Raw genomic sequence first — 21,113 nt, 5'->3', positions numbered from 1 at the left:
TTCTATGTCAAGTACGATCTGAGGTCAACTCCCAATCAGAGACTTTTAAAACTACCATATTCATGTGAATATGATGGGTCTCATCCTTCTCAAATAAATCTGGAGTCTTTAGAACATGCTTCTGGAGAAGTGTGTGGTATCTCCTATGATGTTGCTTTGTAAACTATCTTCTGTCACTTGTCTTTGAATCTCATCTTCATGCCTTATTGATTGTGTGACTTGGTCCTTAGTTTCTTCCTCTAGAAAAATGTATACAATAATACCATCTCTCAGGCTAAAACATTAGACAGACTATAAAGAGCAGCTGTTATGTACCACCATGGCTTACCAGAGGAATTTCTTTACCGTCTCTAGTCTTCATGACAGCCCTGCAAGGTAGGGGTGAAAGCCCCACTTTACAGATAAGCAAACAGAAGTTTAAACATTGTTAAGTGACTTACACAAAGCCACTCAGCACAAGAGCCAGAGTCTAATTGCAGATCCTGACGTCTTGCTCTTTTTCCACCAACCATTTGTAAGGCATGGTGCCAGACACTCAGGTGGCACCAAAAGGGTGCTAGTTTTACCCACTTCCTACTCTTCTGCATGGCTTCCTATCATTTTTTTTTTTTTTTTTTTGTCTCCAATAAGCAGTTTTGCAGCTGGGCCAGCCACATGCTGATTTTTTTTTTTTTTTCGTCTTTGGCAATTTTGATAGCCTCACTTTAAAAAGGAAGAAAAAGAAAAAAAGAAAAAGAAAAAAGAAAAAAAAAAAAACAGTAAAGCCTCCACCAGTCTTGTCATTCATACTTCCAGAAAGGCATAAAGATTTCTGGGGCTTTCTAGAGCCTCAAAGACATCAAGGTGGGGAAGGGGCTGACTCTTGCTTTTTGAGATTGAAAATGTTGTATCAGAAAAAGCACTGGTTCTGAGGCAGAATCTACCACCTAGGGAGTGAGTCAGCTCACTGACCCAGAAGTCAAGGGCATAGGGCCTCAGGGAAACCGTTTCCAGAGCACTTCTACCCGAGGTCCCTTTCCCAGCCATTAACTCAGGCACACCAGTGTTGGAGGCCAGCGTGGACAATGCACCCAGCAGGGTTTCACAGGGGCCTCCCCTTCTTCAGAGCTCACCCTTGGAGGTCTCCTATGGTGGGGGTAGCAGCAGCGATGGAGGTCGAGTGTGGTCTCAATGCACATATCCCGGGAGCCCTCTCACACCGACCCCAGAGATTCCTAGGTTGCACGGAGCGAGCAGCAGGCTGGACCAGGCTGGCGAGCACCTTGCTCCCTCCCTCTGTCGGCCCCTCCCTTCCACCCCACTTGCCCGGCCAGCACTCCCCACGGTGACTCTGGATTGCAGCAAGCCACTGGCTTTTTACCAAATCGGGAGCTGCAGTATTTTTTTTTTTTTTTTTCCTTCAGAGAGAATAATTTCAGCCCCCTTCAGCTCGCATGACAATCTTGTGTGACTGGGGCGAGTAGGCGGGCACATCCTTTTACATGCTAATACTGCCCCACCTCCTTTGAACCCTCCTCTAAGCGCCTGGCTCCCTTTTATTTTTATTTTATATATATTTTTTCAATTAAAAAAATTTTTTTTTACCTACTCTAAATTCACCATAGGGGGGGAAGCCCTTCTTGGTTCTGTCCCTCCCCCACGCCTCGTTCCCCAGGGAAGGGAGACCCCAAGACGCTTGTTACTTGCCCGCGTTGCTTCTACCCGGGCGCTGGGATGGCTGCGCGGGGTGCAGGGGGCAGCTCTCGGAGCGGCTGCTCGGTCTAGGCTGTCACTCCATGTGCCCGGCGAGCACCGTGTTCGGGTCCCCCAGCGAGCTGCCACTGCCGCAGCCCGAAAGGAATGTCCCCTGTTGTTAAGGACCCTGACTGTTTTACCCCAATGATTTGCCACTGCAAAGTTGCTTGCACCAACAACACTTTGTCGTTGATGTTTGGATGCAAGGTAGGACGAGGTTCATGTCTTTTTAATGCATGCTGCCTCCCTCGGGGGAGCTAACAATTCCTTTTGTTGTTTGTTTATGTGTCTGCTTGTTGGGAGAGTGACAAAAGCTACGACTTGCTCTGCCCTTTCTGGGAGCTGGCTGGGTTTGGGGGCCTTGAGAGCGCACTGATTTTTCTGGCATCCGATGTTGGGTTGTAACTCCTTTGTGGCAGGACCCTGGTCTCTAATGTACCGAGGTTTCGAGAGCAGATCTCCTCGGAAAGGGGGCGCCTTAGGTGACTCTGTGCTTGGGATCTTGTTATACATTTAGTTAGTGACTGGGCTTCTGGATGCTCATTTGTGAGCTCCTGATCTCATCGCAGGTTACCACTGCCTGGAGCCCCGGACCCAAACGGCCCACAGTCAGGGTTATCTGGGATGGTGGATGTGCTTGAGATGCAATTGAACATATCAGTTTGCAACTTGACACTTTTAAATCTGAGGAGCTTATTTTTAATCTAGACAGAATACCTAGAGATAGGCTCATGTTGCCCCTAATTGTGCATTTTTCTCTAAGCTTATAGAATCCACTCTAAATCAACACTCAGAAATTTTATCAAGAGGTGGTGCACTCAGTGAAGTTTCTAACGAATAACTGTCCCACCCCAGATTTTTGTAAAGGTGATTGGTGCTCCCAAGGAAGTGAGATTTGAAGTTTTGATTTGAAGAGCAGGTTACCATTCATTCCTCCTTGTGCCTAACTTTTTTGGTGGACTTCAAGATGCACCCCCTGAAAAAGATGCATATAACATGGTATTTGAGCAGTCTTTAGTCCATGAATGATCTGAGTGCACATCCCCTGACTACTAGATATACACCTTCACTTCTTTTCATTATGAAAAGCTGGGGAGTTTGTCTGGCCTGTCCGTATGAAACACTTTCGTGGCCACTCTTATGACTCTAAGGAGAGGGAGAGTATCATGCAAAAATCACTTTCATAAATGAATAAAATCACATGATCCCTGTTGCTCTGCAAGATAACACTAGTGACTGGGTTGGACACTGGCAAGCACCTATGCTGTAGAGTTAATGAAACATACACATTTTACCTCGTGGAGAGCACTCAGAGGAGGTATAGATGTAATGGTAAAATAGGGACTCAGGATTATGAGTGTTAGACTGACGATGCCTAGAGAATCTCTCTTCTCTGAACCTCTTGTTTTCTACCAAATGAGAGGTATAGATGAGGTGATCTTTCATGCCTCTGATATTCTCCCCCGATTCTTTTGTAAGATCACTTAATGGTAAAGTTACTGCCAGAGATTTACATTTTTATTCAACATAGTAGATTGCACCTTAGAGTCAGTTAAAAAAATGATCCTATTAAAGAATAGCTAGATGCTCCTTCTGAAACCCTTGGAAAGGTCTTAGAGTTTTAAGGTTTGTGTATTCATTACTGTCAGGAAGATGCATGTGAATGAACAGCAACAATAGCCAACTTGTTAGTTCCTCTTCCTCACACAACCTGCTACACTCCCCTGTGCTTCTATCCACTCACTTTTCTAATTGTATTTACAGCAGCATCTTAGCAATGGCTAATATTTAAAATTTATTCACATAAACTTATGAGAATTGCTTTGCAACACTAAGTGATTATTAACAAAGGTGAATTATTTGTCAAGAGAAATGAAACACAAGCTAATAATCAAATAAGATAAGTAATTGGTGTGGAAATGTTGTTGAATATGTGTTCAACCCTTGAAACTCATTTTCAAAGAAGTTTCTTCTATGCTGTTAAGTTTCCCACTGATTTGCAGACCATTGGAGGGAATTGGTATAAATACAAGCACACTTTTTTTTTTTTTAATCTGAGGAATTATATTAACTTCCTTTAAGTTCTCTTCCTCTTGGTGTTCTGGTTTGAAAAGTTCAGTTTGTGAGAGAGAACCATATCAATAGCATGAAACACCTTAATCCTGTGTGTTGGTAGACATTGTTCTATGGAAAAGAAATCAAGTCTCTATGAAAATAAAATATGCTTTTAGAGGGTCTACCTCATTCCATTTTGTCAAATATTTGAATAAGATTATTCTTAAGCCCCTATCTGATGGATGACAACAGAACATAATGTGGAAAACTTGTATATCATATAGGTCTGGGTTGCAAAACTAGACATATCACTTACTAGATATGCAATTTCTCTAAGTCTCAGTTTCCTCATAGGTAAAATGGCCACAGTAAGAACTACTGCCTTACATATTGCTATGTCAATGTGAGAAATGCGGTTTAAATGAGATACATGCAGTGCATAGTATTTACACATTCATCAAATGATTGATATTTTTACTTAGCCTTGGTTATTTTTACAGCTCTACTGAGAGGGTTGTCACTTATAGAAGGACCTTCTTTAACTGTTACTTCTTCGGATAAATTGCTTATCTTTGCTGTGAGCTTGATCATCCCTTCTCTTAAAGTTACTTTACCCTAGGTGACATGTTTATATAAAATGTAAAAAAACATTTGTATATTGATAAGACTTTCATAAAACAAAGTAGATTTATGAAAATTAATGAAAAACTGACACTATGGTTTTACTCAATAAACAAATATTCCATGAGCAACCAATCAGTGCTAGACATTGGAGATGTGGCAAGAAATAACTTTTGTCCCCCTATGGTCTCAAAATCAAGTGATGTACTAGACGACTGTATTAATTGTAGAGTTGATTTATGGAAAAAAATAAAACAAGGATTTTAGTTGAATCTCAGAGCAATAAAAGTGGAATTAAAATAATTGTTGGGAAAAAAAAACCTCGTGGATATGGAATTTTTTATATGGAGCCTCCAAAAATGCATTTATTCCAGTATTATCTATTAAGTTTGCATAGAAAGTTATTAGGATGAATACTTTCTTTCTGGAAATATGTTTGTTATGGCAAATTCTAAAACCATGTTTACATGTAGGCCAGACTTTGTCAGTTTCAAAAACATTTACACTGTTTGTCCTTATTCTCCCAAATCTAGTAATAGCTTAAAGGATACTGAGTAACTTGAGCTTTCAAGGAAGAAACCCCAAATAATTTTATTTTGTCACTTAGCAATCTCCAGAGCCCCCATTTGCTGCATCTGGGCTGTTACTCAGTTTAGTTAGCTGACTATAGAACTTATGACTATAAACAGTGAAGTATCTTTTTGTGCTAGGCTCTCTTGAGACACTGTGATAGGCATTAAAGATACAAATCTAAGTATTACACCATTCCTTTCCTCTAGGAATTGCAAGTTTATTGAGGGAGATAATTGAGGGAGATAATTCTACTCCCTTCCCTAAAATATAGAAAATTCATAGTCCCACCTATTTCTCATAAGGGAAACCAAAGCATTATTACTCAAAAAAAGTTTTCCTATTTTATCAGTAATCCTTTTGCCCTAGTCCATACTCCATTATCATACAATGCTGCTTTGGGGAATGGAATTTCTTTGGAGAAGGAGGCCTTCTGAAAGTCTTTCCCTCTTCATGGTAGTTTTTGTATTATTATCTGAAATTACGCACCATCTTTACCTTTGCCTAACTCTGTCTTCTCCATATGCAAAGATCCAAGTTCTGAATTCAATGGCCAGGCTATATATTGCTTTTCTTTCTTTTATCTTGTCCATAGCTGCATTGCAAGAGTCTGTAGCACCTGCTTGTCCCCTTCCCTTTATTCTTTCCTTTCCAGTCATGATTTTCAAGGCAAAAATAAACAAACAAGATGGAATATTTGTTATTTTCCCTAAAATTCTAAAAGGTTAATATAAAGTATTGCATTTTTCTTGTATATCATTTAGGTCTGGGTTTACAATTATTGCTTTGCTTTTTTATTAACTCAAAAATATTTGTTGTTGAAATAAGATTTTGCCTAAGGGATCCTCTCCCTCCCCCACCTCCTATAGCCATTTGTTAATTTAACAGCTCATCCAAATCAAACTGTTAAGCCCCTAGGCCACATTAGGTGCCTTTAATATTCTGTCTGATAGATTATGATAGGGAAAAGTTCTTAAAAAATGTTTTAAGTCCTGGAACCTATTTTTTTTTTCCTGTGAATGTTTAGACATTACATAAACTGTCCCACCCCTCAAATGAAAGGAATCATCTGGCACAAAGCAACCTCCCTTTTGTCTATTTGGGGATTCTTCCCAAAGAAAGAATGAGAATAAAGAAGAGGTTAAAATGGTAAAAAATAGAAAAAAGGAGGGTACTGAAAGAAGGAATGGATTCCTACTAAAGAAGTAAAGGGAAAGAAAAAACAAATCAGCTTGATTAAATATCTACAAAGGCTAGACACTATCCCAGGTGTTTACAAGGATTACTTCTTCCAATCTCCAAAGATATCAGGCAAACAGAGAAAGCAGAGGATGGAGGGAAAGAACGGAAATTAGGATAGATTGATGAGAAGGGAAAGAGACTTCAGGAAAGAGAATAAAGAAGAAGGGGAAATGTGTTGCAAGCTTCCATCCTCCAGAGGGTGCTTACTTACACAATCTCCCAAGATCAGGGCGTCTATCAGTACCTCTCTGGTGGACAGTTCCCTGGAACAAGGGCATTCAACCTCCTACAAGCTTCCTTTTTTCTGCTGAAAAAGTATCTGAGGGATAAGTAGTTTTGTTAGCTCATTTGCTTATTTAAACATAGCCAAATTTGTTACAAAAGAGTGGTGAATATATCTGTCTTTATATTCATTAATAGATACATCACTATGTATATTTTTGTCCTTGATAGGGATAGTATGTGAGTATTTTGAATATTTCTAGTGCCTGGCTATTTTGGTATGTTCTTTATTTTCATCTTAAAATAGTATGTGTTCATTGAAATACATTTTTAAAACAAAATCAGAAATAAAATAAATTTTAGACTAGAGATTGAAATTATTAATATTTTAGTGTATATTTTCCTAGTTTTTTAATACTATTTTGTTGTTGTTGGTCTACATATAGTTTGTTTTTAAAAATGTGGTTGGAGTCATAGTAAGTTTACTTTTGAATGTTTTAAATTTACATTAGGATTTGTGTATATGTTTTAGTAGCTGTATTCTTTATCTTTGGATTTTTAGGTTTCCCCCCATTTTCTACTATTAAAAATAAAATAAAATACATATCTTGGTTAATAAGTCTTTCGAATTTAGAATCACTTCCTTTCGGTAGTCTACAATAAGAATTACTAAGACAGGGATCCCTGGGTAGCTCAGCGGTTTGGTGCCTGCCTTTGGCCCAGGGCGCGATCCTGGAGTCCTGGGATCGAGTCCCACGTCAGGGTCCCAGCATGGAGCCTGCTTCTCCCTCTGCCTGTGTGTCTGCCTCTCTCTGTCTCTCTGTCTATCATGAATAAATAAATAAAATCTTTAAAAAAAGAATTACTAAGACATATTTTAAATGTTTTAAAACTCCTGATGATGAGTTACTGCTTTATTTTAAAGATGGCTTTATAAATTTGCATTGCCACAAGTTACTTTATATATTATACCATTTTCTATTTTAAATAGTTTTCTTCTACTTTATGGATTGATAGATAAAAGGTAGTTTATTCTCCTGTGAATAAGGTTACAGCTCTGTTTGACTTTGAGGTTAGAGGAGTTCCATGACTGTATTTATGTGTCCCAGTGTAAAAATACCTAATATGCAAAAAAAATCCAAGTGTTCAAAATGGATATATCAAGGTAACAGCTATTGACACTGTCAAGACATTAGTCCTATCACATTCATACTCATCTACTACCATGTGTTCTATATGCTTTATAAATGTAAACTTACTTAATACTCACAGTAGTCTTCAGAAATGGGTATGATAGTTATTTCCATGTTAACAATGGGGAAACCAAACCATACAGACTTTAAGTAATCTGCTTAAAGTCACATAGCTTTTACGTAGCAGAGTCAAAATGTGAGCTCATGTAGTTTATGTCTAGAGCCCACAACTCATTTCCACAATTAACTATGGGGCTCTCTTAAATAGCAACTTCCTATAAGTTCCTTTAAATCAGGAGTCAATGGGCAGCCTGGGTGGCTCAGCAGTTTAGTGCCTGCCTTTGGCCCAGGGCATGATCCTGGAGACCCGGGATCGAGTCCCACATTGGGCTCCCTGCATGGAGCCTGCTTCCCCCTCTACCTGTGTCTCTGCCTCTCTCTCTCTCTCTCTCCTGAATAAATAAATAAAATCTTTATGTCTGCTCAGGTCAGGCATGATCTCAGGGTTCTGGGATTGAGCTCCACATGGGACTCCCTGATCAGTATGAAGTCTGCTTGTCCTTCCCCTGCTGTCCCTCCCCCTGCTCATGCTGTCTCTAATAAAATAAATAAATCAGGAGTCAATTTTCAAAAATATAATTTATACATACCTTTTTTGGGATAAATTTGAATTTGAATGCAAGGCACATCTATTGGAGGACTTACCCTCCTTTTAAACATTTATTTATTTAAGAGGAGTTTAATCTAATACATCATTTCCTGTAGTATTCATGTTCTCATTTCCTATATAAGGTTACTAAACTGTATAGATAGGACATGACTTTCTTAAGTTTGCACAGCAAGCCACAGAGCCAAAGTTAGAACCAGGTCTCCTAATTTGTAAGTCACTGTTATTTTTCAATGCCATGATCTCTAACTACAAACTAGAAGTTCTGAGAATCAAGGTGAGAGAAGAGAAACTGACAAGTTTTATCCATAAAAAGTAGGAAAAATAACACCTTGCTTACAGGACTATTGTAAGAATTAAGTGATATGTCACATATAAAAACATTTAACACAATGTCTGGAATGTGGGAAATATTCAGTACATATTTTTGTTTTTCATTTTATTAAGGCCACTTTGCAAACTGGTGGGGAAAAAGTGGAGGTTGTTGGTAGTCAACTGAAAAGTGTTTTTCAGTCAAATACATTGAAATTCATCTGTTACTAAATGAGGTATACTTTAACCTACCACATTATTAAAGTGTTTTAATGCTACAAAAGACAGAATCTAGAAGTTTACATAATTCACACACACAAAAAATATCCTAGATTAAATCTGACCCAGAAAGAGAAAATGAAAAATGAGCTAATAAATGAAACAGGAGCTGAATATCCAAAGAAGCAGGTTGCATAGTACTTGTGCCCCATTTGACAAAGGATACTTGCCAGTTCAAGGTCCTTTTCAAATTTTTTATCTATAATAGTGGAAATTGGGAGGACACCCTACATTTAAAAAGATAAAGAAGGTTAAATGTTATGCAGTAATTAAAATATGTTCACAGAAAGGAACTTTGAATCATATAATTTAGGATCTTAAAAAACTTTAGACTTTTTTATTTGTTATGAAGCCTTTTGCTTTGTAATCACTTATGGATTTCCTAGTGAATTTTCAAAGTCTGTTTGGTTAAATCATGTCAAATCCCTTCTGAATTAAATTACTTCAGGATTCTTGTGGTACCTAATACTTAATGCTTGAATTTTTATGATATTCAGTTGTAAATTCTGTTTCCTTGTTCTATTATCTATCTAAACTGTGACATCCTTAGGGACAGGGTCCGTGTCATATTCATTTAGCATAGTACCTAAGAGATCCAGTAAATATTCCATAAAAGGTAGTCAATAAATATTTGTTGAGTGAGTGAATGAATTCTATAGGGGCTTGTAAATGTATACTGAATGAATGAGTGAAAACAAATGTGTATTTTGTTATAGTTCGTTGTTGTTTTCCTTTGGTAGTTTGCCTCTGAGAACCTATTGTGCTATCAAACTTCCTAGAGTTTATGTTTCCCTGAAATATAGACTAGGCATTACTCAACATGTTACCATGGTGTGATGGTTAATTTTGCATATGAACTTGATTATGCCATTGGGTACCCAGGCATTTGGTGAAATATTATTATATGGGTGTATCTGTGAGGGATTTTCTGGATGAGATTAACATTTGAATCTTTAGACTGAGTTAAAGCAGATTGCTCTCCTTAAAAGGTGGGCCTTATCCAATCAGTTGAAGACTTGAATAGAACAAAAAAGCTGAGTAAGAAGGAACTTCTACCTTACTGCTTTGACCTGGGATATCAGTCTTTTCTTGCCTTTCGTATCAAACTGAAACATTAACTCTACTTGGGTCTGAGGCCTGGTTAGCCTTCAGATTGAAACTTATACCATCAGCTACCCTGATTCTCAGGCTCTCAGACTTGGACTAAAACTGCATGTCCACTCTCCTGAGTTTCCAGCTTGCTGACTGCAGATTTGGAGACTTCCCAGCCTTCATAATTGTTTAAGATAGTTCCATATAATAAATCTCTTTCTCAGTCTGTAAAGTTCTGACTAAAATACCCGGAATCTAGGGTCAGATCCATAGACATGTTATCACTAATAAGTCATTCTTGTCTAGTAAGTTACAGAGAAGCTAGTGGATTATAAATTCACTTGAATCTCTGTGTTATGGGGATCTTATTGCAGTTAAGCTTGTTTTCTCAGAAAGTCCTAAATGTATTTCATTATAAATTACAGAGTAGGGGCACGTGGGTGGCTCAGTTGGTTAAATGTCTGCCTTCGGCTCAGATCATGATCCCAGGGTCCTGGGATCAAGCCCCACATCAGGGTCCTGCTCAGCAGAAACCTGCTTCTCTCTCTCCTGTTCTCCCTCATTGTACTCTCTCTTTCTGTCAAATAAATAAATGAAATCTTTAAAACATAATAATAATAATAATAATAATAAAAATCATAGATTATACCTCTAGACACAATACAGTAGAAATCACTCAATATTACTTTAATGAATTTTGTATCTATATTTACATATATGAATGTCAACAGCCTTTGAACATATTGTACATTGCAATGATTATTAAATAATAATTTTACTATGAAAATGTAAGTGATAAGATCAAAGGAAATAAGAACATTGTCCTAAATTATGGCTTCTGGAAACCTCATAAACAGTATTTTTTTTAAACATCATTTGTGTGTGTGTATGTTTGTATGTAATTCTTAACATAAAACATTATTTTGATTGTGTTCCATTGCATTGTCTTCATTTAAGTTTTGCCCAAGTTTCTGAGGTGGTTAAAGCATTTTATCTGATGAGACAGCACACTGAGAACAATGATAATATCTAAAATGTTGGTCCAATGCATTCTTACTGCCTTAACATCTGCAGTATGCATTAAGCCAAACCAGGGGTTAAAATCACTGTGTTATATCTCAAATATGGTAGCATCAAATTATGATTAATGGTATCATTTTCATAAGCTCTCAAATAATATGGTGGCTTGTCATTTGGCTTATTGTCTAAAATTAGGAAACTTCAATTTTACCCTTGGAGCTATGTCTCATGTTCTTACTGTTTTTGGCAAAAGTCTCCATTTGGGGAAAGGTGGATACACTTGTCCATTAATCAATTTCTAGCTTTCTTTTGCTGTTATATTTAGCATTATAGTGGATAACTCTTGGTTATTCAAACACCATAAGATATTGTCCCTGCCTTAGGACTCTTTCAGTTTGGCTAGTGCATGAGCACTAAAAACAAAACAAAACAAAACAAAACAAAACAAAAGGCAACAAACCACACATGGAGAAGGAAAAACAACCAACAGGGCAGGATAACTCTTACTGGGTGCTCAAGATGTAGAAGGTCCTGTTCTAAGAACTTTACATGAATTAATTTATATACTATTCAACATAACTCGATGAAGGGAGCCATCAATCCTGATGTAATACCATCTCTTCATATGTACAACTAATATCCAGTGAGGGGTCCCCAAAATAGTTGATTTTCTTTTCTTTTCTTTTCTTTTTTTCTTTTCTTTCCTTTTCTTTCCTTTTCTTTTCTTTTCTTTTCTTCTTTCTTTTCTCTTTTCTTTTCTTCTTTTCTTTTCTTTCTTTTCTTTTTTCTTTTCTTTTCTTTTCTTTCTTTTTTTTCTTTCTTTCTATCGTATAGTTAACATACAGTGCAAAATAGATCACATTTTAAAAGCATTTCATGTTTCAATAGGTTGGGAAGCCCTGCTATAGAGAAGAGGACAAAAGAACCAATGATTGCTTTAAATATAGTAAGAGAAAACTTTTTGGAAGTAACTGAAATTAATCTGAGGTTTTCAAGACCTTGGCCTGGGTCAGAAAGAAAAAAAGAGTTTGACTTTGTACTCAAGTACACTACTGATATTTATGATCCAATATTTCTTTGCTAGTGTTGAAAGAACATAACAGAAATTAGTGGCATGGTATTGAAGGTGGAACTTCTCTTTGGTTGGAAGAGGGAAGGGAGAAAGGATGAGGAAGAGGCAGAGAGAGTGTTAGATTACACCCAACCTACTATGTGAATGAGGCAGAGAGATACCTTGGGTAAGTTTTGAGCTTGAGTGTGTTCTTGGTTAGGCAAACATAGAAGGAAGAAGCAAATTCTGAAGGTAAGGGTTGGTATTAAAAGTGTTATGTGACTAGATTGTTGTTCTGTGATGTTGGGGAAGCTCTTTCACCTCTCTGAGCTTCAATTTTCTTATATATACAATGGAGATAAGGTACATTTAATAGGCTTGTTATACCATAGAAATAAGAAAGCAATTAATACTATGTGTGGCAGATAGTAGCCAGTACATAGATATTAGTCTTCTTCTCATCTCTCAGATACAGTCCTTTCTCATTTCACTTCTCTTTTTATTAGCATAATATGTGATTGCCTAGAAAGAGGCCTTTTCATTTTCACATGTAAGATTCAGGAGTTAAGATGAAAAAGTTTACTGTATGAACCAAATCAGTTATTATCTATATTTAGCCACTTTACTGAGTATTCAGTGTGCTATCATTTTGTTAGAAAGATTTTATTGATCATCTCTAACATTGTATTGATATATCCCATTTTGTCCTATTTAAAGTAATACCGGCATAACTTTCCTCCCATGATTTTACCTCAGAGAGTCTGCGAGAGAATGCTTCCAACTCCTGAAGCACCTCACAAGTGAGCACATATTCAGCAATATGTCTGTTATTATAGCTGTTGCTACCTGAGGTATTGGTACCTAGAGGTATTAAGCAGGTAACTTTTTCCTTTTCTTAACATTTGCTGCCTGAGAAAATTTTGTTTTACATATCAGCAAACCTTATTTCTTTTATTTAAAAGGACAAATGACCATCAAAAAGAAATGCTCCTTGAGATTCTGCAGCCTGTCTAATTCCCAAATAAACCTTTATTGAGTTTTGTAAAATGAAAACATTTTCTCTCTGTGCTTGAGCCTTGTATATTGCCCTTTGCTGGAGCTATTTCCCCAGCAAATTGCTATGGTTGGTCTCTCAAGCCAGAGGGAAGAAAAAGGTTTTATAATGAAAATGCTGACAGGTTCTTATCTACAGCAGTATGAGTAAGGATGCTATGATCTCATTTATTGTAGAAACCGGATGCCTGTTTTGGCTGAAGGGAGATCAGGCTTCCTCCAGAGCTCTGGGGTTTTGAATTTTTATCTTGAAAAGTTTGCAAGGAAAAAAAAATAGCTGTAGGGAAATAGGAAACCAGGGCCATGCAAACTGCACCTTTATTCTTCTGGTAAAGTAGTAAAATGAATTTCAATAAGGCTCTCAGATGAAGGTGGTCAGAGGGTTTAAGAGGCTGGAAATGGGGATCGTGTATTTGCTTGGTGCATGCATGGCTTACCTCTTTGTGATGGTTTTATCTATTTAGAAAGAACTTTTTTTTCTTGATCTTATTTATGTTTTAAAATGATGATCATGATTTGTCAACAGCATTCTGAAATCAGTTATCTTTTGTTCCTCAACATAATAGCTCTGCAAGATAGATATTTTATGGATATTATAGAAAATAAAGCACACTGAGTTTAAAATCCTCTTCACTATGGATGTTCAAGTATCAGGCTAAACACTGTATGTGATATTTTTAAGATGATCAAATAACTAGTTTGGGCTAGATTGGATATTCTTTAATTTTATTTTTCTGTTTTTACTTCCTAAATAATTTTATGCCTTGCCCTAAGTCACAGAGCTTGTAATGGTGGCATTGGAGTTTAAGCTTAGTTTTCTGACTCTAAGCCCAGAGAAAGTCTCTTTTTCCCTTGTTTGTCCCTTCCTAAGCATTTCCTAGGGACTGACCATGCTTCCAAAGCATTCAACCAAGATTTTCCTGGGATCCTGCCAAGAACAGAGGGCAGAGGTAGTGCTTGCCCCATAACACATATTTATGTGATCAAAATCAGTATGTGTTAACTGTATTGAATTTTGAAGGGCTTGAAGGTGCACAGTGCAAAGGCTCAGGAAATGCATACCAAATCAAATCAAAATGCACCTGTGTAGTGAAGACAGCTAGACATATTGGAGTGTAAGGGCAGAACTAGAGTCTCATGACTTGAAGATACTGATCCCTTCTTTCCTATGGTTTCTGACCTGTTGCAGATAGCCCCTAGCCTGGAAATACAACGTGTTTTGTGTTCCTGCAACTGACAGAAGTGAGAGCATGTAGTTAGGCCAGATGACAGTTGGGTATTTTCTTTCATTCTTTTATATCCCACTTTATAAGTGCAGGACCTGGATACTACCTTATCCCCTTCTGTCAAATCAATTTCATGTACAGCTCCATTATTGGTTATTTATACTTTGAATGTTAAGCCAAGAAACTCAACAGAAATTTCCATGTCCCAAATCCCAGCTACTTCTGTCCTAGGAATATGAGGGCCAAAATATATCTTTGAAAAATGAAAATCTGTATTTTTGTGTAAAAGTGGTCTAAGTGGTAGACTTTCTGAGTTCTAGGGAAGTAGAGAAAAATTGCTTATAGAGTTGACTTCAGATGAATCAGCTTTCTACTAACAAAAACAAAATTTAGGTGTTTGCTGACATAAATTTATTTGTAGGACTAGCTAATCTTTGGATATTGCCAGACCCACATGCACTTTTTTGTTCCATTTGTATGGATTCAGTCAGATAATTTCCAAATTTTTTGACTTAAAAAAACAACCCAAAATGTATTATTTCACTCTAGCACAGGTAGGTATTCTGCATTTTTGAATAAACATTTGACAATGACATATAAGTCTTCCTTATATACGCCTTTAGAGAAGAGATCTATCTGGCAAACCCTAGATTTCTTTTGCAGTTGTCAGTGAACTTCTTCTCTTTACAGTTAATTGGTGATATTTTATTTCACTTATTTCTCTCTGCAACAGTTTAAGAAAACTGCAGTGACCAATTTCAGCACAACCAAATTCTTAGCAAATTAAGAGATAATGGATGGACTTTAGATTTGCAAAGGTTTAGCTTTAAAAAAACAAACAAACAAAAACAAAAACAAAACAAAACAAAACAAAACAACCCCTAGGTATATATTGGGATTACTTCCTCTGTGGAACGGCTGCCAGTATGAGTCTTTACAGTCCCAGAGTATTAACATTAAGGACTTGATGTTGTGCTTCACAGATGATGATAGTTTGGAAGATCCTTTATTACCTATCATAGACTCAGTCCATTTAAGCTAATTCTGAGTTAACTCATAGTGCATCTTTCAAGGTGTTCCAAAATCCCATTCAGAAAATATTAACGAGGTGGTTCACATGGTGTGTCTACAGTTGCTTACTTTCAAATGAATGATCCTGAACAGTTTGAAGTCCTAGCCTTGCATAGTCTGGCTATTCAGAGCCCTTAGTGTGTTAACAGTGGGTGCTCTTTCCCAGCCTCCGTTCTTGAGTTCAGCCGATAAATTCAAAGCCAAATTCTTAAGCAAGCAAGCCTTTAATAGTGGTCAAAGCAAAAGTACACGCTAAAGATGGGGGAAGGGGAACGCCCAAAAGGGGCAACTGCATGGGACATGGGTGGGGGTGTCAGGGTTTTCTTTTCTTCTTGTGTTTGCAGGAAAGAGGGATATGGATCTGAGGTTGCTTCCAGTCATCTCAGGGACTCCTTCCACCATTGGGAAGGTGGAGTTTTTGGCTCTGTAAGGGTCCTTCTTGGAACTGTCCTGACAGCATTCCCTCTTTGTGTGTGTGTGGAGGGAGTTTTCCAAAACCTCATTTTCATTACAACACATTTCCAACACATGTAAATGTGTTGTAATGAAACTATAGGTTACTGTAGGGCAGTAGTTATAGGAAAGAATGCATGCATGTCCCCTGGGGTCTTTCCCAGCTGTTTGGAACTTGGTTTTTGTCTCTTATCAAGATGAAAGCACCTATTCCCTGCTCTGATCTAGCTAACTGCTTACTCTATCAAATGCACTCTCTGTTTGGCTGCTTTTAGATATGAATCATCTAGCACCTTGTACTGTTACTTATTGGTTGCATGTAAACATTCAACTTCCCTACCCAGTAAGAACACTAGTGGTTTATATAGCAAAGAAATTAAGTATTTATCATCTTCTACACTTGTCCAGGGCCGTACAATGGTAAGGACCCTTTGCAAGAAGGGAGGAGATCAAAGAAATAGTAATAATATGGCTAATCCTTGCTTATCCTTCAGGTCTCAGTTTGTGTTCTCTCCTTATGGAAGGTATTCCTGGCCACTATATTACCTCTTTGCTTCCATGGAGTCATGGACATTTTTGTTTCTTATTGAACCGAACTGTCACAAGGCTCTAAATACCAGGAGATGCCAATGTCTGGGACTTAACATCTTGAACACAGCTACTAGTATAGTGTTCACAACATAGTATGTGCCCAATATAGGTTTGTTGAATGAATGGTTTATGTAATCTTGATGTTTAATTATTTAGGCAAGTCAGACCTAGTGTTAATTTCAGAGAAGGAGGACCTGTCCTAGTTTTGTTAAAGCTTCCTTTGCTTCTCTCATAATGACACCCATCATACTTTATTTTTAGGATATTTTTAGCTGTGTATAATTTCCACCGAGTTTCACTTCAGGAGAGCAAAGAGAAAAATAAGGCATTCAGTAAATAAATGTTGAATGAACAAATGAAGCCCTCAACACTGACATCTAAAAGTTCGTTGATGATATGTGATAAAGGAATGAATAGAAAGTGAATGACTATAAACATAACATCACATAGTAACCTATATTTTGTGAGTTAGTTTAAATTCATCTTAAAACAATTGATAGTTTTCTAATAGCTGGAAGGGATTTGTTTTGCTTTTATTGCTTGTAAACTGACACCAGCTTTCATCTCTCTGACAGCCTCAGAATCCAGGTATTGTCCAGTGTCTTTAATAGAGTTGAATGATTTATGTTAGGACTGTGAAGAGCTGGGCATGAACTTTACCGGATGAGACCTGGCTCCAGTGCTGCCACAGAAACCTGGCGGCCTTAGTGCCCTGGGAAAGGAGATCACTGAAAATTCCCCTCTGTGTGGTGGTGTGCAACACCCCCATTTTCTCCATCCCAGCTAAATTAGAGTTATCAATCCCTGTGTAAGTCCTTCTGAATTGAGCCCAGTTAAAACTGGTTTATTTTCCATTTGTTAGCCAATTTGAATGCTTCATTCCCTTTAGAAATTGTTCTGGCTAACTAGGCAAAACTGCTAAAGACTGTTGCTACGAGCAACCAGCTAAGAAGTTCTTAAATTAACTAACGGGCCACTTCAACTCCATTCTAGAAATGAGTTTATGCATATGTGTGCTTGCTCATGTGCTTACTTAAATAACAAATATACATGCAAATGAATAGGCTCATCATTACCTATAGATTCAGGTTAATGAGGGCTTTTGTGTAGAAGAACCAATCAAAAAGAGGAAAATGAATTTTTTGTGACTGTAAGAAAATGAATGAATGAATGAAGAAGAACCGTGGTCAGTAGTCGTTAAGCCACCTGAATATCAAAATGCTTCTATTTTTAGATTATTAATGGTGGTATGAATTCTGGACTACATGTAGAAAATCTAGCTTGTGTACTCCAAGAGGGCCAGAACTTGATGTACCACTTTACGCCTTCTGACCAGAGTAGACACCTATTAACCTTTTCTGAATAAATGAAGGAATTACTGTCTAGATAGTTGTCCCATTTTATCAATGAGAAATTGGAAGAAAATGAATAACATTCCACAGGTTTATAGAGAGAAATGGGCTAAATTAGTCTTCAAACTCTGATCTAATAAAACTGTACTCTCAAGTGAATGTAGTTTTTTTCTCTTAAGTACTTGACAGGGGCAAAGTCTAGATACCTCATGACTTAAGAATGGGTATCTGTGAAGATAGTATTGCAGAGGTGGAGATGTGAAGTTGCAAAGTTCAAATTTTTGGGTTGAAAACTTGACTCCTGACATTTACGAATAGTAGGAAAAGAGGCAAGATACTTAAAATTCCTGAACATAAGTTTCAAGTACAAAATGGAAATACTAGTGTTTTATGAAAAGACATATTGGAAGGATTAAATGAGATTGTAAATTAAATATGTAAGCACTTAGTATGGTATATGCTAAGAAATACTGGCTGCTAATATTACTGTTACTCAAAGCAGAGGAGAAAATGATGTGGTAATGTGCTAGCTATTCTGGGGAATAGATTCCACCAAAATAAATAAATAAACAATTATATAAAAATCTTACATAACTGAATACTTGCAGCACTATTTTTTTTTTATCCAGCTCTTTATGGATCTCTTAATGGATTTCCTAGCCCAAAAAGCTATTTTCATTCTCTTATTTAAAATTGAAGTTGAGAATATTATCAGTTGAAGAGCTGGCTAATTTGCTTATGTTAATTATCATTATATATGTGCAAAAACAGATTTTCCTCTAACCCTAACACTTGAAACCTAAGTATCCAATTGTATGTTAATATTTTAATAGAGGTGGAATTTAGGGTGGGATGCTTTGTGAAACTGAGCTTTATTTGTTGATCTCAGAGAAGAAGCATTTGTGCTTGAGATCTGCTTGACCCTTGCAAATACGAATAGTAAATATGTGCTTCCTTCATTTGCTGAGCCACTTGCTTCAGCAACCACGGCCCATCTGGGTGAAAACCACCCTCTTCAATTTCTTGTGGTTTTGTTCAGATATGATCCGAAGGAAGAAAGATCTAGGATTTACAACAAGTCAGGGTCCCAAGGTTTTCTTCAGATAAATTGAGTAAGTCCTACTATAGTGCACACAGTTGAAACTGTGATTCATATGGACAGTCTTTCTTATAATGATGGCACATTCATTTTTAAAAGATGACTCAGTTAATCTAAGCATAGAAATATCTCATTCATCTGCTACAATAGGAAATTACAGGTTTTTCTCAAGCACTTTTTTCTCAAAGAAAGTAAGCCCCTTTGAAATTTGTAAAAGGATTTTTTAAAGTTTTTATTTAAATTTTAGTTAGTTAACATACAATATAATGTTAGTTTCAGGTGTACAATATACTGATTCAACACTTCATACAAAACCTGGTGTTCATCACAACAACTGCACTCCTTAATTACCCACCACCTATTTCACCCATCCTCCTACCCACCTCCCCTCTCATAACCATCAGTTTGTACTCTAGTTAATCTGTTTCTTGGTTTTCCTCTCACTCTCTCTCTCTCCTTTAGCTTGTTTGTTTTGTTTCTTAAATTCCACATAGGAATGAAATCATATGGTGTTTGTCTTTCTCTGGCTGACTTACTTTGCTTAGCATTATAGACTCTAGTTCCATCCAGGTCTTTGCAAATGTCAGGATTTCATTCTTTTTTATGGCTGAATATTCCAGTGTGTGTGTGTGTGTGTGTGTGTGTGTGTGTGTGTGTGTGTTTACATCTTCCTTATGCATTCATCAATTGACAGACACCAGATACCTGGGCTGTTTCCATAATTTGGCTATTGTAGAGAATGCTGCTATAAATACCGGGATACATGTATCCTTTTCAATTTGTATTTTTGTATTCTTTGGGTAAATACCTAGTAGCGCAATTGCTGGATTGTAGGGTAGTTCTATTTTTAACTTTTTTTTAAATACTTTTTTTTAAAAGATTTTATTTATTCCTGAGAAAGAGAGAGAGAGAGGTGGAGACACAGAAAGAGGGAGAAGCAGGCTTCTGCAGGGAGCCTGACGTGGGACTCAATCCTGGGACTCCAGGATCACGCCCTGGGCCAAAGGCAGGCACTAAGCCGCTGAGCCACCCAGGGATCCCTATTTTTAACTTTTTGAGGAAACTCCATACTGTTTTCCAGAGTGGCTGCGCCAGTTTGTATTCCCACCAACAGTGCAAGAGCGTTCCCTTCTTTTACATCCTGGCCAATACCTGTTTTTTCTTGTGTTGTTGATTTTCACCATTCTGACAGGTGTGAGGTGATGTCTCATTGTAGTTTTAATTTGGATTTACCTGATGGTGAGAGATGTTGAGCAACATCTTTTCATGTATCTGTTGGCCATCTAAATGTCTATTTTTTTGAAAAATGTCTATTCACATCTCCTGCCCATTTTTAAATTGATTATTGATTTTTTGGGTATTTGCATTTTATAAATTCTATATATTTTAGATACTAACTCTTTATCAAGGTTTGTTGATTGCTATTTTCTTTGCTGTGCAAAAATGTTTTTTTTATTTTGATGAGGTCCCAATAGTTTATTTTCAAGGTTTCAGGTCTGACATTAAGTCTTTAACCCATTTTGAATTTATTTCTGTGTATGGTTTAAGTGTTTTTGGTGAAACTCTAGAAGCATGGTATAAAGATCTCTGTTTGAGTGATACTAGTGATGTGGGAAAAATGTTAGGGTTGGAAACTGATGGCCAAGAAAGAATTATTGAGACTTCTTTGGTGCAAAATGGTGGTTTTATTAGAGGATGAGGACAGGTCCTATGGGCAGAAAGAGCTGCACTAGGGTGACGAAGAGTGGCCCATTATATACTATATATAGGATAAGTCTCTAAGGAATTTTTGAAATAAGGTTACCAGGACCTTGAGGGGACTCACTATTGTTAGGAAAAGGTCATTTATTACTGTCCAATAAAATTTTAGTCATGAGACCCTTCGGATGTACATTGGTGGGTCATATGCTTGGAGGATGACTCCTAACAAATATCTTGGGGTGTTAGAGAAAAAGGAAATTTCAAAGGAATTTCTATATGTTAAAGAAGATTTACAGGATCCTGGGGAGTTGGGCTAAGACTGCCTTTTGCCCTTAGCAAAATATTAACATTGAGACAGCAGCTGATTTCCTAGAGGAATGTCACTCTGCCTGTTTCAAGGATTGTCAATGGGCTGTAAGTAGCAAGAAAATTTAATAATTTTACTTCTGCCTTTGTTTCCCACATCACTAGGACCAAATGAAAACAGGCATGGGAGCTCTTTGGGGAAA

General features: G+C 37.2%; 1 protein-coding gene across 19 annotated transcripts in view; it reads left to right on the top strand.

Moving 5' to 3' along the window:
* DLG2 (discs large MAGUK scaffold protein 2) overlaps window positions 1–21,113 on the top strand; it is a 1,979,996-nt gene that overhangs the window by 790,585 nt on the left and 1,168,298 nt on the right. The window contains exon 1 of one of the 19 annotated variants that reach the window (XM_077867267.1): window positions 1,699–1,941. The exons of 17 other annotated variants lie outside the window; for them this stretch is intronic. In XM_077867267.1, the coding sequence (XP_077723393.1) occupies window positions 1,840–1,941 (102 nt within the window). In that variant the 5' untranslated portion in view covers window positions 1,699–1,839. Of the gene's footprint in view, window positions 1–1,698; window positions 1,942–21,113 lie in introns of those variants that run through there. One more of the 19 variants, XM_077867285.1, reaches the window with a different exon arrangement.

Source organism: Canis aureus, chromosome 23 (genome assembly GCF_053574225.1).
Source record: "Canis aureus isolate CA01 chromosome 23, VMU_Caureus_v.1.0, whole genome shotgun sequence".
Lineage (NCBI taxonomy): Eukaryota > Metazoa > Chordata > Mammalia > Carnivora > Canidae > Canis > Canis aureus.
The sequence above is the reverse complement of the archived record's forward strand: the minus strand, read 5'-3'. Positions and strand labels throughout refer to the sequence as shown.